Raw genomic sequence first — 16,922 nt, forward strand, 5'->3', positions numbered from 1 at the left:
ACAAAAAGAGTGGTTTCTCATCAATCCATCACCTTTGGGAGATCCATGGAAGCTAGCATATCATCTTTTAAACTATATTGCCTGCTTGCCTCCTCAGTAATGCATCTACTTGAAGGTCCAATCTCACATAGCGAGTGCCTCTATCTCATTGAGATTTTGGGGAGCTAGCTATTTGATTATGGAACCTCCTTAGCCCTTCTAACTCCATGGTAACTTCTTTCATGGTCGGTCTTTCTTCTCCTTTTAAATTAAACACCTCCTAGCAGTTGTGCAATAAGAAAGAGTTGCTCCATTCCAGCTTCCTCTAAAATTTGAGGCTCTATCAATTGAAGGATGTGCTGCTCGTCAAACATCAATTTAAAAAAAGTAGCTAGATTCCTCTGATCTTCTGACCTAGCAAAAGATACTGGAGTCTCCCTAGTTAATAACTCTGCAAGAACTACCCGAAGCTATAGACATCACTCTTCTTTGTTATCTGGCTTGTATTGAAGTACTCTGGATCCAAGTATCCCAATGTCCCTTGCACAAGGTGGTAATATGTGTTTGATCAAATGGGACTAACCTTGAAGCTCCAAAGTCTGATACTTTAGCTCTATAATTCTCATCTAATAGTATATTTGTGGACTTGACATCTCTGTGAATGATTGGCACTGAAGCAGCCGAGTGCAGATATGCCAATGCTTCAGCAGCTTCTGCAGCTATCCTTAAACGAACTTCCCATGGCATTGAGAACCATGACTTTGACCATGGATATGGTGGAAGAGGGTTCCGTTGGATATGAACTCATATACAAGCAATGGAACTTGAGTCTCTAAACAGCAACCCAAGAGTTGACAACATTCTATGATTGATTTGAGAAAGGATGATTATCTCATTAATGAATTGCTCGATTTGGCTCTCGTCAACAAATTTGGACTTCTTGATGGCCACTATTCCTTGCTTGGCAAAACACCCTTGTATACAATACCATATCCACCACGACCGAGGATTTGGCTTTCGTTGAAGTTGTTGGTTGCCATTTCTAGTTCCTTTATATTGAAGATCTTAAATGTTGCATTAGACCCTTGACGTAAGATTTGTTGCTGTAGAAACAAGCCTCCATTTTTCTGAAAGAACTTGGCTTTTATCTTGATTAGTTTTTTTTTGTTGAAAAGCCAGTATAACCACAAACTTCCAGGGATAATAAACAAGAGGCTTAGCCCACACCTGCATATAACCATCGAAGTTTAGTTTTAAAATTCTTAGTTGATGGAAGATCTTTTCAGCAAGGGCAGCAGAAGGTTTTATTCCGAAGCTTTGAAACTTTAAACAAAAATAGAAATTATATCACTCCAGTTGTATATAAGACATAACAACTGATATCCACGTATTAATGGTTTAGGTTGGCTGGGTCCAAAATTCACAAAGCTCATTGTATAACATGGAAGAGGCAGACTAGTTGCATTTTATTCTTTTTTTGCCTTTTGTCCATGATACTATTCTAGAAAAGCTATTCAATCTTTAACAACCATTCATATTTAGGTCAGACATTAAGTAGACAAGAGGTCCACTTGTATTAGAAGGACCACATTTGGCTATGAGCAATAAGAACAATTATTCTTAAAGCTGAGCAAATTCCTTGTTGATCTTAAACATTAATAAAGTGGTTGATCATAATATTGTGCTTGCCCAGTCCTAGGATTGGAGACCAGAGTTGGAATTGGCTTGTTCCTACTTTATTATGTGATCTCTTTCCATTTATGAATTACTATCGTGAAGCACTAAAGATTGATAGTTACCTGAAATGAACAAGCCTACTCTGGTGCATCTGCCTGATATGTATTTTGAAGCACTGCATCGAGAAACCTGAACTGCAGTAAGCCAACAGGAGACAACAAAACAAAAAATGTTAGAACTCTCAGTCAGCTATCTATGCTATATTACTTGCACTGCAGTTTTGTAGGGTTTTCTAAACTCAAAACATCTGTTATTTATTTATTTTTTTAACCCTAATTACATGTGACCATGATATAACAAATTTATGATCATCGAATTATACAATGACTCAACTGCAGACAATTGCAACAAGATACATTATGCCATCGAAGAAATATTGCAATCCCAAAGCTGGAGATATCTAATTAGCAGTTGTATACCATAAATGGTTGCAGTTGGTCAGTCGTAGTTGAACTGCAATCTTAATGGGTCTAGTAGCATCAAACCATATTTCTACAAGGATAAAGTAGGATCTGGATGTCAACACGTCTCCATTCTTCTAAAAACTAGGTTTTGCTATTACCCTTATGCGCTGATAATTATAGGGTGCTGCAAGTTTGTTATTTGCAATAATAGCAGAAAATAGTATTTTAATAATGACTGTTATAGTGGATTCACTTAAATTAATGTTCATATAATATAATATTGGTTTCTGAATTGGCGTGAGACTTGTATTTGGAAAACAAGATCACAGCAAAAGAATGCAATGATTTTCTTCAAGGAGTTGGAATAAATAGTTGTTATTCTTTTACTTAAGATTGTCTGAAATAAATAAATTACTTCTTATTCTAGTCCACGAGTATTTAGCATGTTTCATGCGCAAGGCCTGCTAGAAAATAAGAGGAAAAGAAAGCGAGTCAGGAAGGAAGCCAAATGTAGACCCCCCCCCCCACCCAACACACACCACAACCCAAAGAAAAAAAAATAATAATAATAATAATAAAAAGAAGAAATTCCCGCTAAGTATTAGATATATTCTTATATGTACGTTATTCGAGTGAATGTGGAGGCTATGTGAACTTGGAATTAAAAAAATTAAAAGTTGTCTTGTAGAGAGATTGAAGTATATTCAAGACATGGTTGGTGAAAGGAATGAAATCCGGGCCCCATGGATGGATATTAAGAGAGAAAGAAAAAAAAACCATTTTTTAATATTATTCCAGCAAAATAAATAATAAAATCCTTTCATATATAATGTGAAAGATTTAACATCAGACACATGCTAAGCATTTGGGAAGCATCCTTTTCAGCTCTCACATGAATGGAGAGTACCGGTTCTCTAATCATGACCAACCATGATTGGTGTGATGCCATGATTGGATGGGCCCCACCTATACATTGTTATATATATAAAATGGGGGCTCTTTCAATCACGACCATCGTATCAATCATGGATGGCCGTGATGGAAAACCCAGCCCTTTGCGAATTCGAGAGAATCTGAAGTCTATTTTAATCATCAAAAGGCAAGTCAATGAACCTCCATTATTCCAATCAGAGAGCCAGAAAGAGACGATAATTTAACTCCTCATTTCCAAGCTTTCCAGGGGCTCATGTGCATCGCTCACACCAAAGACTAGTAATTTGTTAGTTTACCAAAAAAAAAAAAAAAATAGTTATTTATCCAACCACCAATATTCTCAACCATATTAAGAATATCACTCTTATGACATAACAACCACTCATTTTAAGGTTATAAGTTAATAAAAACTATTTACAGAACATAAGTGATACTTCTCAAAATCAAATATTCTAAAAAAGATGTTTAAAAAATTTTATTATTAAAAATATTAAAATAATTGCTAGACTGACTACAAGCAGTATCGTCGTAGCCGTCTAGCATGCCGTAAGCTGACTATAGCCAATTACGCCTCCACTATTAAGGGTGGTAATCGGATCGGATTCGATATAAACGGATCAGATCAGATACGGACCGAATCAAAAAATTTTTGAATCCGAACCCGACTTGTTTATTAAACAAATCAGACTTTAAAATTTGAATTCAATTTATTTAATAAACAGATTATCTGATCCGACCTATTTATAACCTGATTATAACTCAATTAAAAGACTAATAAAATCCAACCCATTTATAGCTTTGTTTTAAAAAAATAAAAAAATAAAAATCTGCTCCATAGCCTTCGCCTGATCGTACTCTCATCGCCTCCTGCTTTGCTCGATCGGAGCTCCTTGGCCTCCTTCGGCTCCGATGCTTTGTTCCAAACTCCACCATGATCCCCTCCATCGAGCTCCCAACCGCTACCACATGGGCGTAGTGGACCACCACGGCACCGTCCACTGGGCACTGGGTCACCGATCATTGCTGCATGGCAGCGGGATCCACAGGCCATAGCTTCTGCCGATGTCGTTGGAGCAAGGAGCAAGAGAAGTGGACGACGTGCATAGCGGTGGAGTGGGTGGGAAGGGAACACCGTTGTCATCGAGAAGGGAGAGGAGGGAGCAAACCTAGAAGAGGGATTTAATGGCAACATAGGTGGTGGCATTTGGGGAGTACTTCGGTCGATGTCCCATTACCTCTTTCATCTTCGATTCCTTCACCTCCAGTAAGCGGCAAGCTCGATCGATGTGTTAAACTCGGCCTCGGCAATCTCTGGAACGGCGGCGGCAAAGAAGAAATAAAGGGAGGGTAAGAACGCGGAAAACCCTAGCCATAGGATCTAGGATATTGACGAGATACAAGGGATAGTGTGGGTATGGTGTGATCGAAAATCGATAAAATACAAGTGGTAGCATGGCGTGCCATCCACTGTAGGATTTGATGTGGTCCAATTGCCATATCACGCAACACGGAGTGAAAGAGTCCAATTAGCTCGTTACTCAGGCTATTTTGATGACCCAATTAATAATATACAAGTTCAATCCAAAAATTATATAGGTTAAACGGATTTAGTAGGTTAGATAATTCAAATCTGAATCTGATCTAAATAAAAATAAATTAAATAGATTAATTTATTTATGATCATTGTTGCGGCCAATCCCCATCGTCTGGTCGTCGGGAACGAGTGCCTGCAAAAGAAAGTCCGCACTGACCGGAGGCGGCTCCGGTGGGGACCCTCCGACGGTCAAGTCAGAGAGGAGATTAGGCAACAGTGAGAAGAAAACAAGGAGCTCAGCGAGAGAGAGAGAGAGAGCAACCCTGAGAGTTTTGAAAGGACCTCTAGCACTGTTGCCTTCCCCGATATATATAGTGGGGCGTGGCATGGCGCCGTTATTAATGACGCGGATAATTGAGGAATTGTCAATTCACTGTAGACTGTCAGAGTCATCGTAAAGGTGTCAAATCGTCGTGGGGCTGTCAAATCGCTAGGGTTGACCCATACCCTAGGTGGGATAATGCCCCTAGGTGCAGTGCCGCATGCCGTTGTCAGGACCGACAGTCTCTGACAGAAGTATGGTAATTGGAGGAATCGACGACCTTGGGTCGGTGGCCAGCTGAGGGGCGTCGGGTAGAGATTCGGATCCCTCCGACGGTCAGTCAGGCATGTTGCGGGAGTCGGGCATCGGACCCCTGGTGCAGTCGGTCGGGAGGGCAGGAAGGGTCTGCCCGACCGACATATCCTCGATCGATCGATAGTCATCGATCGGTCGGTCGGTCGGTCGGTATTTCCGACTGTAAGTCGGCGTGAGCGGGATTGGCGGTATTCCCCAACAGTTGCCCCCCTCCACTCCTGAGTCGGATGGTGCGCTGGCCGATGTCTTCGTTTGGGCAGCAGCGTCGGGCGAAAAGGAGTGGATCCTCTGTGTGCCAGGTTCTGACCGTACCGCAGGTTGATATGATGTCAGGCGTCTCATGAATACCGGCGATTCGCCGGCGTCAGCTGTCCAGTTGGTGTCAGATGCCTCGTCGGTGTCAGACGTCCTGTCGGTGTCAGACATCTCGTCGGTGTCAGACGTCCTGTCGGTGTCAGGTATTTTCGTCCCATCAAAAAAGAAAACCGTCGTTCCCGCCGCCCCTTCTGGGATACGAAACGTCACGACCTCCGCGCCACGTGGCATGTGGCCATTGGGATGGGTCCGTTGGAGCGGATTGAGGTGACGTTGCTTGATCTGAGGATGGGTGTGTTGGACCGTCGGGCCGACGGATGGCCCGGATGATGCCACGCGGCGAGATCTGGGGACTCCTCATTGGTCGTGCCTTCATCTCGACCGTCGGGGGATACTATATATACAGGGTCGCCCATATTCAGTTTTTACCCCCCCCCCCCCGTTACTTTGCTGTCGAGACTCTGCCCGTGTAATCCCTCATTCCAGGTACTCTTCTCTGCTTCCTTTCTTCTTAGGAGCTCCCTCTTCTTCTTCTTGGGGCCATCATCACCTTCACCGTCTCCTCCTCCCTACCTTCTTCTTCATTTCCTCGTCTTTTGTTCCAGTCCATGGCTAGAACATCTCCACGAGGCAGTCGGTCGGGAGAGCCGACCGACGACCCTCGGTCGACCCCGGAGGTGGAGGTTTCTTCACTTTCGGAGCCGAATGTCGATCGGCTTCGGGAGCAATATTGCATCCCGGAGCAGTTTCGGCTATTCGCCCCTGGTGTCAACGGTCGGGTTAACAGCCCGCCTGAGGGCCAGGTGGCCTTCTACGTGGAGAACCTTCGGGCCGGCCTTTATTTTTCGATCTCGAAGTTTGTCCGAAATATTCTTGACTATTACGGACTGTGCCCAGCACAACTCACGCCAAACTCAGTTCGGCTAATAGTCAGTTTTGCTCTTCTGTGTCGGCTTTTGCCGACTGATCCTCGATTTTCCTCTTCCGAGCTTTCTTCGTCCTCCGACCCCATCCTAAAGCCCGAGGATGGTGGTACTTCAATCCTCGGAAGGGGCTTTCTTTCATCACTGATCTTCCGTCGTCCATTCATGGATGGAAGAACCAGTTCTTCTTCGCATCCTCCTCCGCTCCCTGGGGGTTTCCTGCCCGATGGGAGAATCTCCGAACCGAACCGAACGAGAATAGTCGGGTGGAAGCCGAGGATCGGGAAGACTTCCACCGGCTAAAGGACATCTCGGTGCCGAAGCAGAGGGAGCTCGTCACCGAGCAGGCCCTGTACGACGCCGGCCTCAACCCGATCCCTCGCTTAGGTCGGTTTTTCATTTTTCTTGCCCTTTTTCTTCTCTTTGTTTTTTCTTTATGGTGCTGACCGTCTGTCGTTGCTTGCAGATATGCCGCCGAGATAAAGACTGATGGCAGCCGATGTACGTCAATACGCCATTCGAAAGAGACCGGCGCAAGGGGCCGGGCCGTAGCGGCCTCCCAAGAGGCCCCACGTAGCTCCGCCGAGCGAACCGACTGGGTCGGGGGCGGAGTCCGTCATCGCACTGTCGGCATCGACAGTGCTCGTCGAGGTCCCGTCCGAGGGACGTCGGGCGAGGGCGCCGCCTCGCCCGAAAGAAGGGCGGCCGATGAGTCGGTCGATGGCACACCGGCTGCTCAGCCGGTGGAGAAGGATCGGGAGGAGGCGCACGAGCCCGAGCGACCTGCGCCCGCTGCTACCGTGCCATCGGTCGAGACTCGGTCGGGCTCAAGCTTGCCGTCCATCTCCAACGTCAGGGCCTGGGCGTCCGGCCGAGGGAAGGCCCCTATGGCATCGGGCGACGAAGGACGGTCGGCCGACGGTGGAGGATCGACCGACTTCCCACTCCCCGAAGGTGCACCGGGCCTGGCCAACCACGACTTGGCCAGGAGGCTGTGCCTGGCGCTCCTCCTTCCCGCCGACATCGAGGCGATGAAGAACCAGCGTGTCTCCGACATGCTGTCTTCGTTCTACCCGATGATGATCCGGGTAAGTCCTTCTTTCCTTCGTTTCCAACGTGGTTTCCGTAGGCTCGGCCTCCTGACAGTCGGTTTTATTTTGTGCAGCTGGTTTACAACATATCCGAGCTAGAGGCGGATACCGGAAGTTCGACGACATGCGCGCAGCTTGGAGAGACAAAGTCACGGCCGTTGAAGCCGACAAGGTCGTCTTGGTCGACCAGCTGCAGCAGTCAATCGAACGGGAGGGCCGACTCGAGGGGGAGGTCTCCCGACTTTCGGAGGAGGTCTCCCGACTCAAGGGAGCCTTGGCGACGTCGGAGTCAGAGCTGCAGTCGACCCGGGACGACGCGAAGAAGAAGTCCCGGACCGTCCATCGGCTTCGGCACGAGCGGGACAGCTTCGCCAAGGAGCTGGAGGCCGACCGTGAGCAGCTCCGAGTGAGCCTCAGAAATCTTGCTAAGGCCGAGGAAGGTCTGTCCGTCGCCTAGGCCGACACAGACGTCGCGAGGGGCAGAAGCAGAGTCGGCGAAGGAGGCCCTGGGTCGGGCCATCGAAGACTTCCGTGACTCGAAAGAGTACCGAGAAGAACTTCTGGAGAGCGGCTTCCTTTCGTACTGGGTCGGGTACGAGGATGCTCGGAAAGCCATTCGAAGCCTGTACTCAGAGCTTGATCTCAGCAGCATTGTTCTGCCAGAGTCGGAGGCCCCAGCTGCGGAGGAGACGGCCGACCCAGCATCGGGAGGCCTCACCACCAGGGCGGAAGCCGAAGAAGACGCAGAGCGAGCTACCAAAGATCGGGCGGCCCCGACTACTGAAGTCAGAGCGAGTTCGCCGATCGTCCCCCGTCGTTATCCAGTGGAGGAGGCCGACTCTGAGGACTAGTCGGTTTTCTATTTTTGTTTTTCCTTTTGCTCCAGCTTGTATCCGGGCTTTGGCCCAACTTTGTAAGCTTATTTTGATTTTTAATGAAATCAAAGTCAGAGTTTTTTGGACTCGAACTTTTCCCTTCTGCATGTCTTTCTTTTTTCCATGTGTTGCGGAATGCATTCGAACATGTAAGTCGCTAACCCATATAGATCAGTTAGGACGTTCGGTAATTCGTGCCGCCACGAAGGTAGAACAAGTCCCGACTTTGGATCGGCCTTTCGATGGTCGAGGGCCCAAGTCAGGCGTCTTTCGTCTGGCTGTGAGTCGGACGTGTTCGTTGAGTCGAAAGCCGACCGACCGTCGGATAAGACTTGGCAGTCGGGTCTCTTTCAACGCATTCAGTCAGATGTCGTCTGGCGCGTCTAGTCGGAGAAATGATGATAAGTCGGATCCCGATACCCTTATGTCGGGTACTTACACTGTGCCACATGATATACGGTGGTGAGCCGAATATCTTTCGGCCGGCCGTAGCTCGGTCGGTGAGTCATGAATGCGACAGTGGTCGCTTCGTGTGATAGACGGTGGTAAGCCGAATATCCTTCGACCGGTCGTAGCTCAGTCGGTGAGTCGCGACGGCAATTGCGCAGGCGTTAAGCCTTTCTTTGGTCGGGGCTCAGTCGGCAAGTTAGCCGATCGTTTGGCCCGAAACACTGATCATAGAAGGAGTGTTAACTCCCGTTGTCGTGGTCGGTTCGGCCCTTGTGAGCGTCCGATGCATCGTCGGCGATCGGACCGTCGGTTCCACGTGGACATTAAGTCTGAGTCGGGACATCGGGACTCGGCCTTCTTGGCGAGCGCCGATCGTCAGTCAAAGAGTGAAAACTCCGAAACTTGGAGCTGGTTTTGCATTCCAAATGAACAGGTACAAAGCTCATTGGTGATACAACTTCAGGTTGTCAACGTTCCAGGTTCGGTGAATCAATTTCCCTTCCAGAGTTTCCAGCCGGTAAGCCCTTGGCCCGTAGGTGTCCGCCATCGTGTAGGGCCCTTCCCAATTCGGAGCTAGCTTCCCTTGGTCCAGGGGCTTCGAGACTTCTGCCTTTCTCAAGACTAAGTCTCCAGGCCTGAAAAGCTTTGGCTTGACCTTGGCGTTGTAATATCGGGCTACCCTCTGTCGGTATGAAGCCATGCGAAGTTGAGCCTCGTTTCGTAGTTCGGGGAGGAGGTCTAGGTCGGCTCTCCGGCAATCAGAGTTGTCCGGCTCTTGATACCGCTCGATCCTGATAGATGGCAGCCCAATCTCGAGTGATATCATCGCCTCCGTCCCATAGGCCAAACTGAAAGGCGACTCCCCGGTCAGAACGCGGGGGGTCGTTCGGTAAGCCCACAGAACAGAGCCCAGCTCATCGACCCAGAGGCCTTTGGCTTCATTTAGTCGGGTTTTGAGCCCGTGTAGTATGGTCCGGTTGGTCACCTCGACTTCGCCATTGGACTGTGGGTGCCCGACTGAAGTCAGTCGGTGCGTGATGTGAAACCTCGTGCAGAAGTCTCTGAAGTCTTGATTGTCGAATTATCACCATTGTTGGTGATAATGGTATGCGGCAATCCAAACCTGAAGATGATGGACTTCTGAACGAAGTCCTCCATCTTGCACTCGGTAATCTGCGCCAAGGGCTTGGCCTCCACCCACTTGGTGAAGTAGTCGATAGCAACGACTATGAACTTCCTTTGGCCCGATGCTGGAGGGAAAGGACCAAGGATATCGACCCCCCATTGAGCAAAGGGCCATGGGACGGCGATAGGAGCGATTTGGCTGGCTGGTCGGTGTTGTATGTGGGCATACTTCTGGCACGGTTCACACTTTCGAACCAACTCAGTCGCATTCTTCCTCATGGTGGGCCAGTAGTAACCCTGTCGTAGGATCTTGTAGGCTAAGGATTTGCCCCCCAAGTGACTCCCGCAGATTCCTTCGTACACTTCTCTGAGTGCGTAATCTACGTCGGTCGGTCCCAAGCACCTGAGCAAGGGAAGGGAGAACGACCTTTTGTAGAGTCGGCCATCCATGATCACATATTGGGAGGCCGACCATCGGAGCCGCCTGGCCTCTGCGGGATCTTCGGGGCTGATGCCGTCGGTCAGGTACCGAACAATCAGATCCATCCAGCTTGGTTCAGCCGCCAGTTGTAGCACCTCCTCGATCTTATCGATACTCGGCTGCTCGAGATTCTCCACGAACGTCCGATCCAAAGAGTCGAAAGCCGAGGTCGCCAGCCTGGAGAGTGCGTCGGCCCGGGCGTTCTCCGACCTAGGGATGTGGGAGATTTCAAAATACTCGAGGCGCGTCACGAGATCCTTCACTTTTTGGAGATATTTTGCCATGGCTGGATCTCGCGCCTCGAATTCGCCTTTGACCTGCCCCACGATCAGCTGAGAGTCGGAGAATGCTCGGAGGCTGTCGATCCCAAGTTCCCTTGCCATCCTCAAGCCGGCGAGGAGCGCTTCATACTCGGCTTGGTTATTGGAGGCTTTGAAGTCGAATCGAAGGGCGTACTCGGTGACTACCCCATCCGAGTTGGTGAGCAGGAACCCAGCCCCACTCCCTTGAGCGTTTGAAGCTCCGTCGATGTGCAGTACCCAGGTGGAGATCGGGTCGGGCCTGGAGATCGCGTCTCGTCTGGGGTCCACGTCTTCCGACCCTTTGTCGTTCGTCAGGCATTCTGCGATGAAGTCGACCAGGACCTAGGCCTTTAAGGCAGGTCGCGGTCGGTACTGTATGTCGAACTCGCTGAGCTTCATCACCCACTTCGCTAGTCGTCCCGATGTATCAGGTCGGCGCAGTATCAACCTCAGGGGCTGATTGATGAGAACCACAATGGCATGCGCCTGAAAATATGGGCGGAGTCGCTGCGCGGAGATGGTCAGGGCGAAAATCATCTTTTTTATCTTCGAATATCGAGCTTCAGCACCGCGGAGCACTTTGCTGGTATAGTAGATAGGTTGATGAGTTCGGCTCTCATTTTCTCGGATGAGCACCGAACTGACCGCCTCGGAGGAAGTGGCCAAATAGAGATACAATGTCTCCCCGACCCCCGGCTTCACAAGCAACGGCGGGGAAGTCAAATACCTCTTCAAATCCTCGAAGGCCCGTTGGCACTCATCCGACCAAGAAGCCCTTCGCCTGCCTCAGAGTTTTGAAGAACGGGAGGCACCTTTCAGCCGATCGAGAGATGAACCGGCTGAGAGCGATGATCTTTTCGTTCAGCTGCTGGACCTCCTTCTTGGTGTTCGGATGGCGCATGTCGATGATTGCCTTTATTTTCTCAGGGTTAGCCTCGATTCCTCGTTGAGAAACGAAGAACCTGAGAAACTTCCTCGAGGTCACTCCAAAAGCTCACTTAGTCGGATTCAGCTTCATTCGATGTTGTCGTAGAGTGCGAAAAGCCTCTTCGAGGTCTCGAACATGATCTGCAGTCTGCGCACTTTTTACCAGCATGTCGTCCACGTATACTTCCATATTGCACCAGATCTGATCTTTGAAGACCTTATTGACAAGTCGTTGGTAGGTGGCGCCGGCATTCTTCAGCCCGAAGGGCATCACTCGGTAGTAGTAGAGGCCCTTGGGGATCACGAAGGCAGTGTGCTCCTCGTCCTCGGGCACCATCCGGATCTGGTTGTACCCGATGAAGGCATCCATGAAGCTGAGCAGTCAAAATCCGGACATCGCATCCACCAGCTGGTCGATCTTTGGGAGTGGAAAACTGTTCTTTGGACAGGCCCGATTCAAATCGGTATAGTCGATGCAAATCCTCCACTTTTCGTTGGCCTTCTTCACCATAACAACATTAGCGAGCCAATCGGGATATGTAGTTTCTCTGATGAAGCCCGCCTCGAGTAGCTTGTCCACTTCTTCGTTGATGACCTTCTATCTTTCAGGAGCAAAAGACCTTTTCTTTTGCCTCACCGGCCTCATCGTCGGATCGATGTTGAGTTGGTGCATTATTATTTTCGGGGGGATCTCCGATATATCTGCTGCCGACCAAGCAAATACGTCGGCGTTGGCCTTCAGCAGCTCCGCCAACCGTCATCGTTCCGGGTCGGGTAGCTGAGACCCGACCCATACCTGTCGGTCGGGGTTCTCCGCTATCGAGATGGGAATGAGCTGTTCGGCCGGTGAGCCCCGTTCTCCCTCCTCCCGTTGGTCTAATTTGTCGATCGTCAGGGAGCCCTTCAACTCGTCGCTTTGAGCAGAGATCTGGAAGCATCGGCGAGCGAGTTGTTGGTCTCCGCGCACCTCTCCGACTCCATTTTTGGTCGAAAATCGGACCAAGAGATGGTACGTCGAGACAATCGCCTTGAGGGTGTTTAGTCCGGGTCTTCCAAAGATGGCGTTGTAGGCCGAAGGTACCTGGACGACCGTGAAAGTCAAATGAATCGTGCTTTGTCGTGGTTCAGTGCCGACCGTCACGGGCAGGGTTATTTCTCCTTCCGTCACGACGGCATCCCCGGCGAAGCCTATCAAGGGCGTAGGAACCCTCTTGAGTCGGTCGGTTGATAGTCGCATCCGGAAGAAGGTTGAGTAAAACAAAACGTTCGTTGAACTTTCATTATCTATAAATTTTTTTTTACATCATAGTTCGCTATTGTCGCCGAGACAACAACAGCGTCGTCGTGGGGAGTTTGGATGCCCCAAGCATCTTCTTCCGTGAAGGTAATTACGTCGTCCAGGCGCGGCCTCTTCGTCGGCTCCCCTCCAGCAGACGTCCCGAGGTCAAGTCGTTTGGAAATCATATTGATGACCCCGACCGTTGGCTGATTAGTCGTCGCTTCTTCAGTCAGTTGGAGTCGTCGATCGGCGACTGGTTGAGTTGACGGGTTCCTCCGAAATTTATCGAGATACCCTCGGTGGATGAGAGCTTCGATCTCATCCTTAAGCTGGATGCATTGCTCGGTATTGTGGCCGTGGCCCCGGTGGAATCGACAGTACTTCCGTCGGTCGAGGCCTTTTGCCTTCAGAGGCAGAGGTCGTCGCAGGTACTGTTCCCCCTCGATCTCCATTAGAATCTGCGCACGGAGAGTAGAGAGAGGAGTGTAGGAGTCATACCTGGGGTGTGTCGGCCTCGGAGTCTGCCGTCGGGGCGACTTCTGGTTTCATCGCGGGGGCGAGACCCGACCGTCGGTCGGGGGCCTACTAGGTTCGGCGGGGTCCTGATCCTTTCTCCGCTTTTCCTTCGGGCCCTTGAACTCGGTCAAGCGCTGGTCGGAGGCTCTTTCGTCCGCGCGTATGTACTTGTACGCGCGCTCCAGCAGCTCAGCATACGTCCGGGGGAGGGTCTTGTCCAGGGAGTAAGTGAACCGGGACGCCCTCAGCCCCCGTTTCATGGTCGAGATAGCCATGTCTTCATTGAGATCCCGGACCTCAAGCGTGGCCGCGTTGAATCGCATCACGAAGTGTCGGAGCGTCTCGTTTTCTCCCTGTTTGAGGGAGAAAAGGCTGTCCGACATTCGCGGCGGCTTCCGGCTGGTGCTGAAGTGAGCCACGAAAGAGTGCTCGAGCTGCCCGAAGGAGTGGATACTTCCCGATCGAAGATCGGAGTACCAGGCCCTGGCAGCTTTGCGGAGCGTGGCAGGGAAGCCGATGCAAAAGAGAGCGTTGGTTGCCCCTTGAATCGTCATGAGAGCTTTGTAGCTCTCTAGGTGGTCGATTGGGTCGATGGAGCCGTCGTAAGGCTCCACATGCGGCATCTTGAACCGACTGGAGATCGGTTCGTCGAGGATGAGTCGAGAGAGAGGTTGGACGGTCTGGAAGTCAACGTCATTTGAAGACTTCTGCCCGTCCACCTGCAGCTGTGCGAGCCGACGGTCGATTTTCTCGAACCTGCATTCGTAGTCGTCTGTCCGTCGATGCTGGGAGACCCCAGGAGTGGAGTCTCCGGAAGAATCCGAGAGAGAGGCGGATGGCGTTCGTGGGCGTTTCTCCTTCCTTGCTCGCTCTAGCTGGGAGGGAGAATGCTGTCGGGATCGGGGTACGTTGTGCCGCGGCCACCCCTCCTCCTCTCTGTAGGAGCGCTGTGGCAGGTGCTCCTGCGGAGGCGACGGAGATCGACGCGGGCGTCGGCGGCTACTCCTGGAGGGCATCGGACGTGCTGCCGGTTGCCCGACCGGTGATGGCGGCAGGTGGACCGGCTGTTGCTGAAGGCTTTTGACCGCATCCGTCAGCACGGTCATCTGTCGCACGATCACCGCGATCTGCGCCTCCGTGGTCACCGCGGGGTGTGGAGAGCTAGGTTCCACCGTGGAGGGTGGAGGAGAGGCCTCTTCCCGGCGAGAAGAGTGCCTCGCCGATACAGTGATCCTCGATCGCTGAGCTCTTGTCTTTGTCATCTTGAATTCTGTGGGGGTTACTGTCCCTCGTGCTGTCAATGAAGCACTAACTTTCTTGGCCCCCCCTTCCTGGCACGCCAATCTGTTGCGGCCAATCCCCTCATCGTCTGATCACCGGGAACAACGCCTGCAAAAGAAAGTCCGCACTGACCGGAGGCGGCTCCGGCGAGGATCCTCCGACGGTCAAGTCAGAGAGGAGACTAGGCAACAGTGAGAAGAAAACAAGGAGCTCAGCGAGAGAGGGAGAGAGAGAGCAAGCCTGAGAGTTTTCGGAAGGACCTCTAGCACTGTTGCCTTCCCCGATATATATAGTGGGGCATGGCATGGCGCCGTTATTAATGGCGCGGACAATTGAGGAATTGTCAGTTCACTGTAGACTGCCAGAGTCGCCGTAAAGGTATCAAATCGTCGTGGGGCTGTCAAATCGCTAGGGTTGACCCATACCCTAGGTGGGATAATGCCCCTAGGCGGCAGTGCCGCGTGCCGTTGTCAGGACCGACAGTCTCTGACAGAAGTATGGCGATTGGAGGAATCGACCGACCTTGGGTCGGTGGCCAGCTGAGGGGCGTCGGATAGAGATTCGGATCCCTCCGACAGTCAGTCGGGCACGTCGCGGGAGTCGGACATCGGATCCCCTGGTGTAGTCGGTCGGGAGGGCAGGAAGGATCTGCCCGACCGACATATCCTCGGTCGGTCAATAGTCGTCGATCGATCGGTCGATCGGTCGGTCGGCCGGTCGGTCGGCCGGTCGGTCGGTCGGTATTTTCGACTGTAAGTCGACGTGAACGGAATTGATCGATATTCCCCAACTCTAAATTTATTTAATCTAAATTTAAATTTTTTTTATGATAAATTAAATATAGATCGAATTGACAGAGCAAATCATATTTTATCATCTTCGTCGACCATCCGCTCGTGAGCGCCTTGGTTCCGATCCACCGCGGCCTCAAGTCACGGTCACGGTCACGGACACGCCAACGTAACGCTAGAATCATTCTGAGTGAACCACTCCAGTGCACTCGCGGAGCATCATAACGGAACCAGAGAAGAGGGAACTAACCTTCGCGGCAGCCGTCGCCGGCGCGGAACCCGTCTCCAAAGAACCCCTGGTCACACGAGCACCTGTACCCCGTCTTCCCGGGCACCGCAGTATTCACACGTGTGCACGTCGCATTGGCGGAGCACCGGCACTCGCCGCCGTCCATCCACCACCCGATCTCCGCCTCACCGAACACCAGCTCCGGCTGGGACTTGATAATCCCGTTGTACCTCGCCATGATGAACAACGATTCACACTTAGTCTCGGTGATGATGTCTTTGGATAGATACCCATCCTTCGTTCCGTTAGAGTAGCAGCTTATGTTCTCACCCTTGTGTCCACATTTTGCGAGATCTAATCGCTCAGAAATGAGTTCGCTGGGGAAGAGGCATGGTGAGGCGGCGGGGCTGCAGTTCCGCAGGAACAACCCGTTCCCCAACATCATCGCATAGTTGTTCCCGAAGAGGTCTTGCGCGTCCTGGATCGGGCGGTCGCAGCTCGCCGGGATGGAGACGAGGACACTCTTGGATGTGAAGTTCAGGACGGGAAATCCGCCGAGTAGGATATCGGCCGTGCTGTTGCAGTTGAGGAGGATAGGGCAATCAGGGGAGAAGCCGAAGGGATAGGGGACGACGCTGTTCTCGCCGCAACTCCGGTTACAGCCTTCGGTGGAGATGAAGAAGAAAGCTGCTAAAAGTAGTGAAGGAAGGAAGGTGCTTTGGTACGGAATCATAGTTTTTAAGGAAAGGGATCGATGAATGGAATTGGGTCGGATAAAAGGAGTGGAAACAGAGGGAGATTTCAGAATTTGGGGCAGAGGAAGGGAGGGGAACAGGAATAGCAGGTCCACGGTCTGCGGTGAGGGATGGAATTATGATTGTGTATCGTAATCATTTGGGCCCACAAGTCTCTTCTACTTTGCTCTTCTTTAATTTAGTGGTCGTAGCATGAGGGTATTTTCTTACTCGTTGGATGGGTAACGGACGTACCTGGCTTGAATTGTTATTGTAGAGTGCGAGATACGGAAATTTGGTCAAGAGGGAACGGCCACTAAAACCATTAGACCATTCCACAGCCGAAAACAAGAAGGCCATTGTTCTTGCCAATATTTAT

The 16,922-nt window shown here is 50.8% G+C and overlaps 1 protein-coding gene and 1 pseudogene across 1 annotated transcript; both read right to left on the reverse strand.

Annotated features, from left to right (window-relative positions):
- Window positions 1–439: 439 nt before the first annotated feature.
- On the reverse strand, window positions 440–1,138 carry LOC140857413 (wall-associated receptor kinase 17-like; annotated as a pseudogene).
- A 410-nt stretch (window positions 1,139–1,548) lies between these two features.
- On the reverse strand, window positions 1,549–16,627 carry LOC105034581 (wall-associated receptor kinase-like 14). Its single transcript, XM_073255235.1, has 2 exons — window positions 15,831–16,627; window positions 1,549–1,850 (listed from the first exon to the last, which is right to left on the reverse strand). Exons 1-2 carry the CDS (start codon window positions 16,540–16,542, stop codon window positions 1,738–1,740), a joined length of 825 nt encoding a protein of 274 aa, XP_073111336.1. The 5' UTR covers window positions 16,543–16,627; the 3' UTR covers window positions 1,549–1,737.
- Between the last annotated feature and the right edge of the window lie 295 nt (window positions 16,628–16,922).

Source organism: Elaeis guineensis, chromosome 4 (genome assembly GCF_000442705.2).
Source record: "Elaeis guineensis isolate ETL-2024a chromosome 4, EG11, whole genome shotgun sequence".
Classification (NCBI taxonomy): Eukaryota; Viridiplantae; Streptophyta; class Magnoliopsida; order Arecales; family Arecaceae; genus Elaeis; species Elaeis guineensis.

Excerpts from the sequence above, each read along its gene's own strand:
- LOC105034581 (XM_073255235.1), bottom strand. The coding sequence starts at position 16,542 with ATGATTCCGTACCAAAGCACCTTCCTTCCTTCACTACTTTTAGCAGCT. Across the intron at positions 1,851-15,830 it reads CGGCGACGGCTGCCGCGAAG|TTCAGGTTTCTCGATGCAGT; the intron begins GTTAGTTCCCTC and ends GGCTTACTGCAG.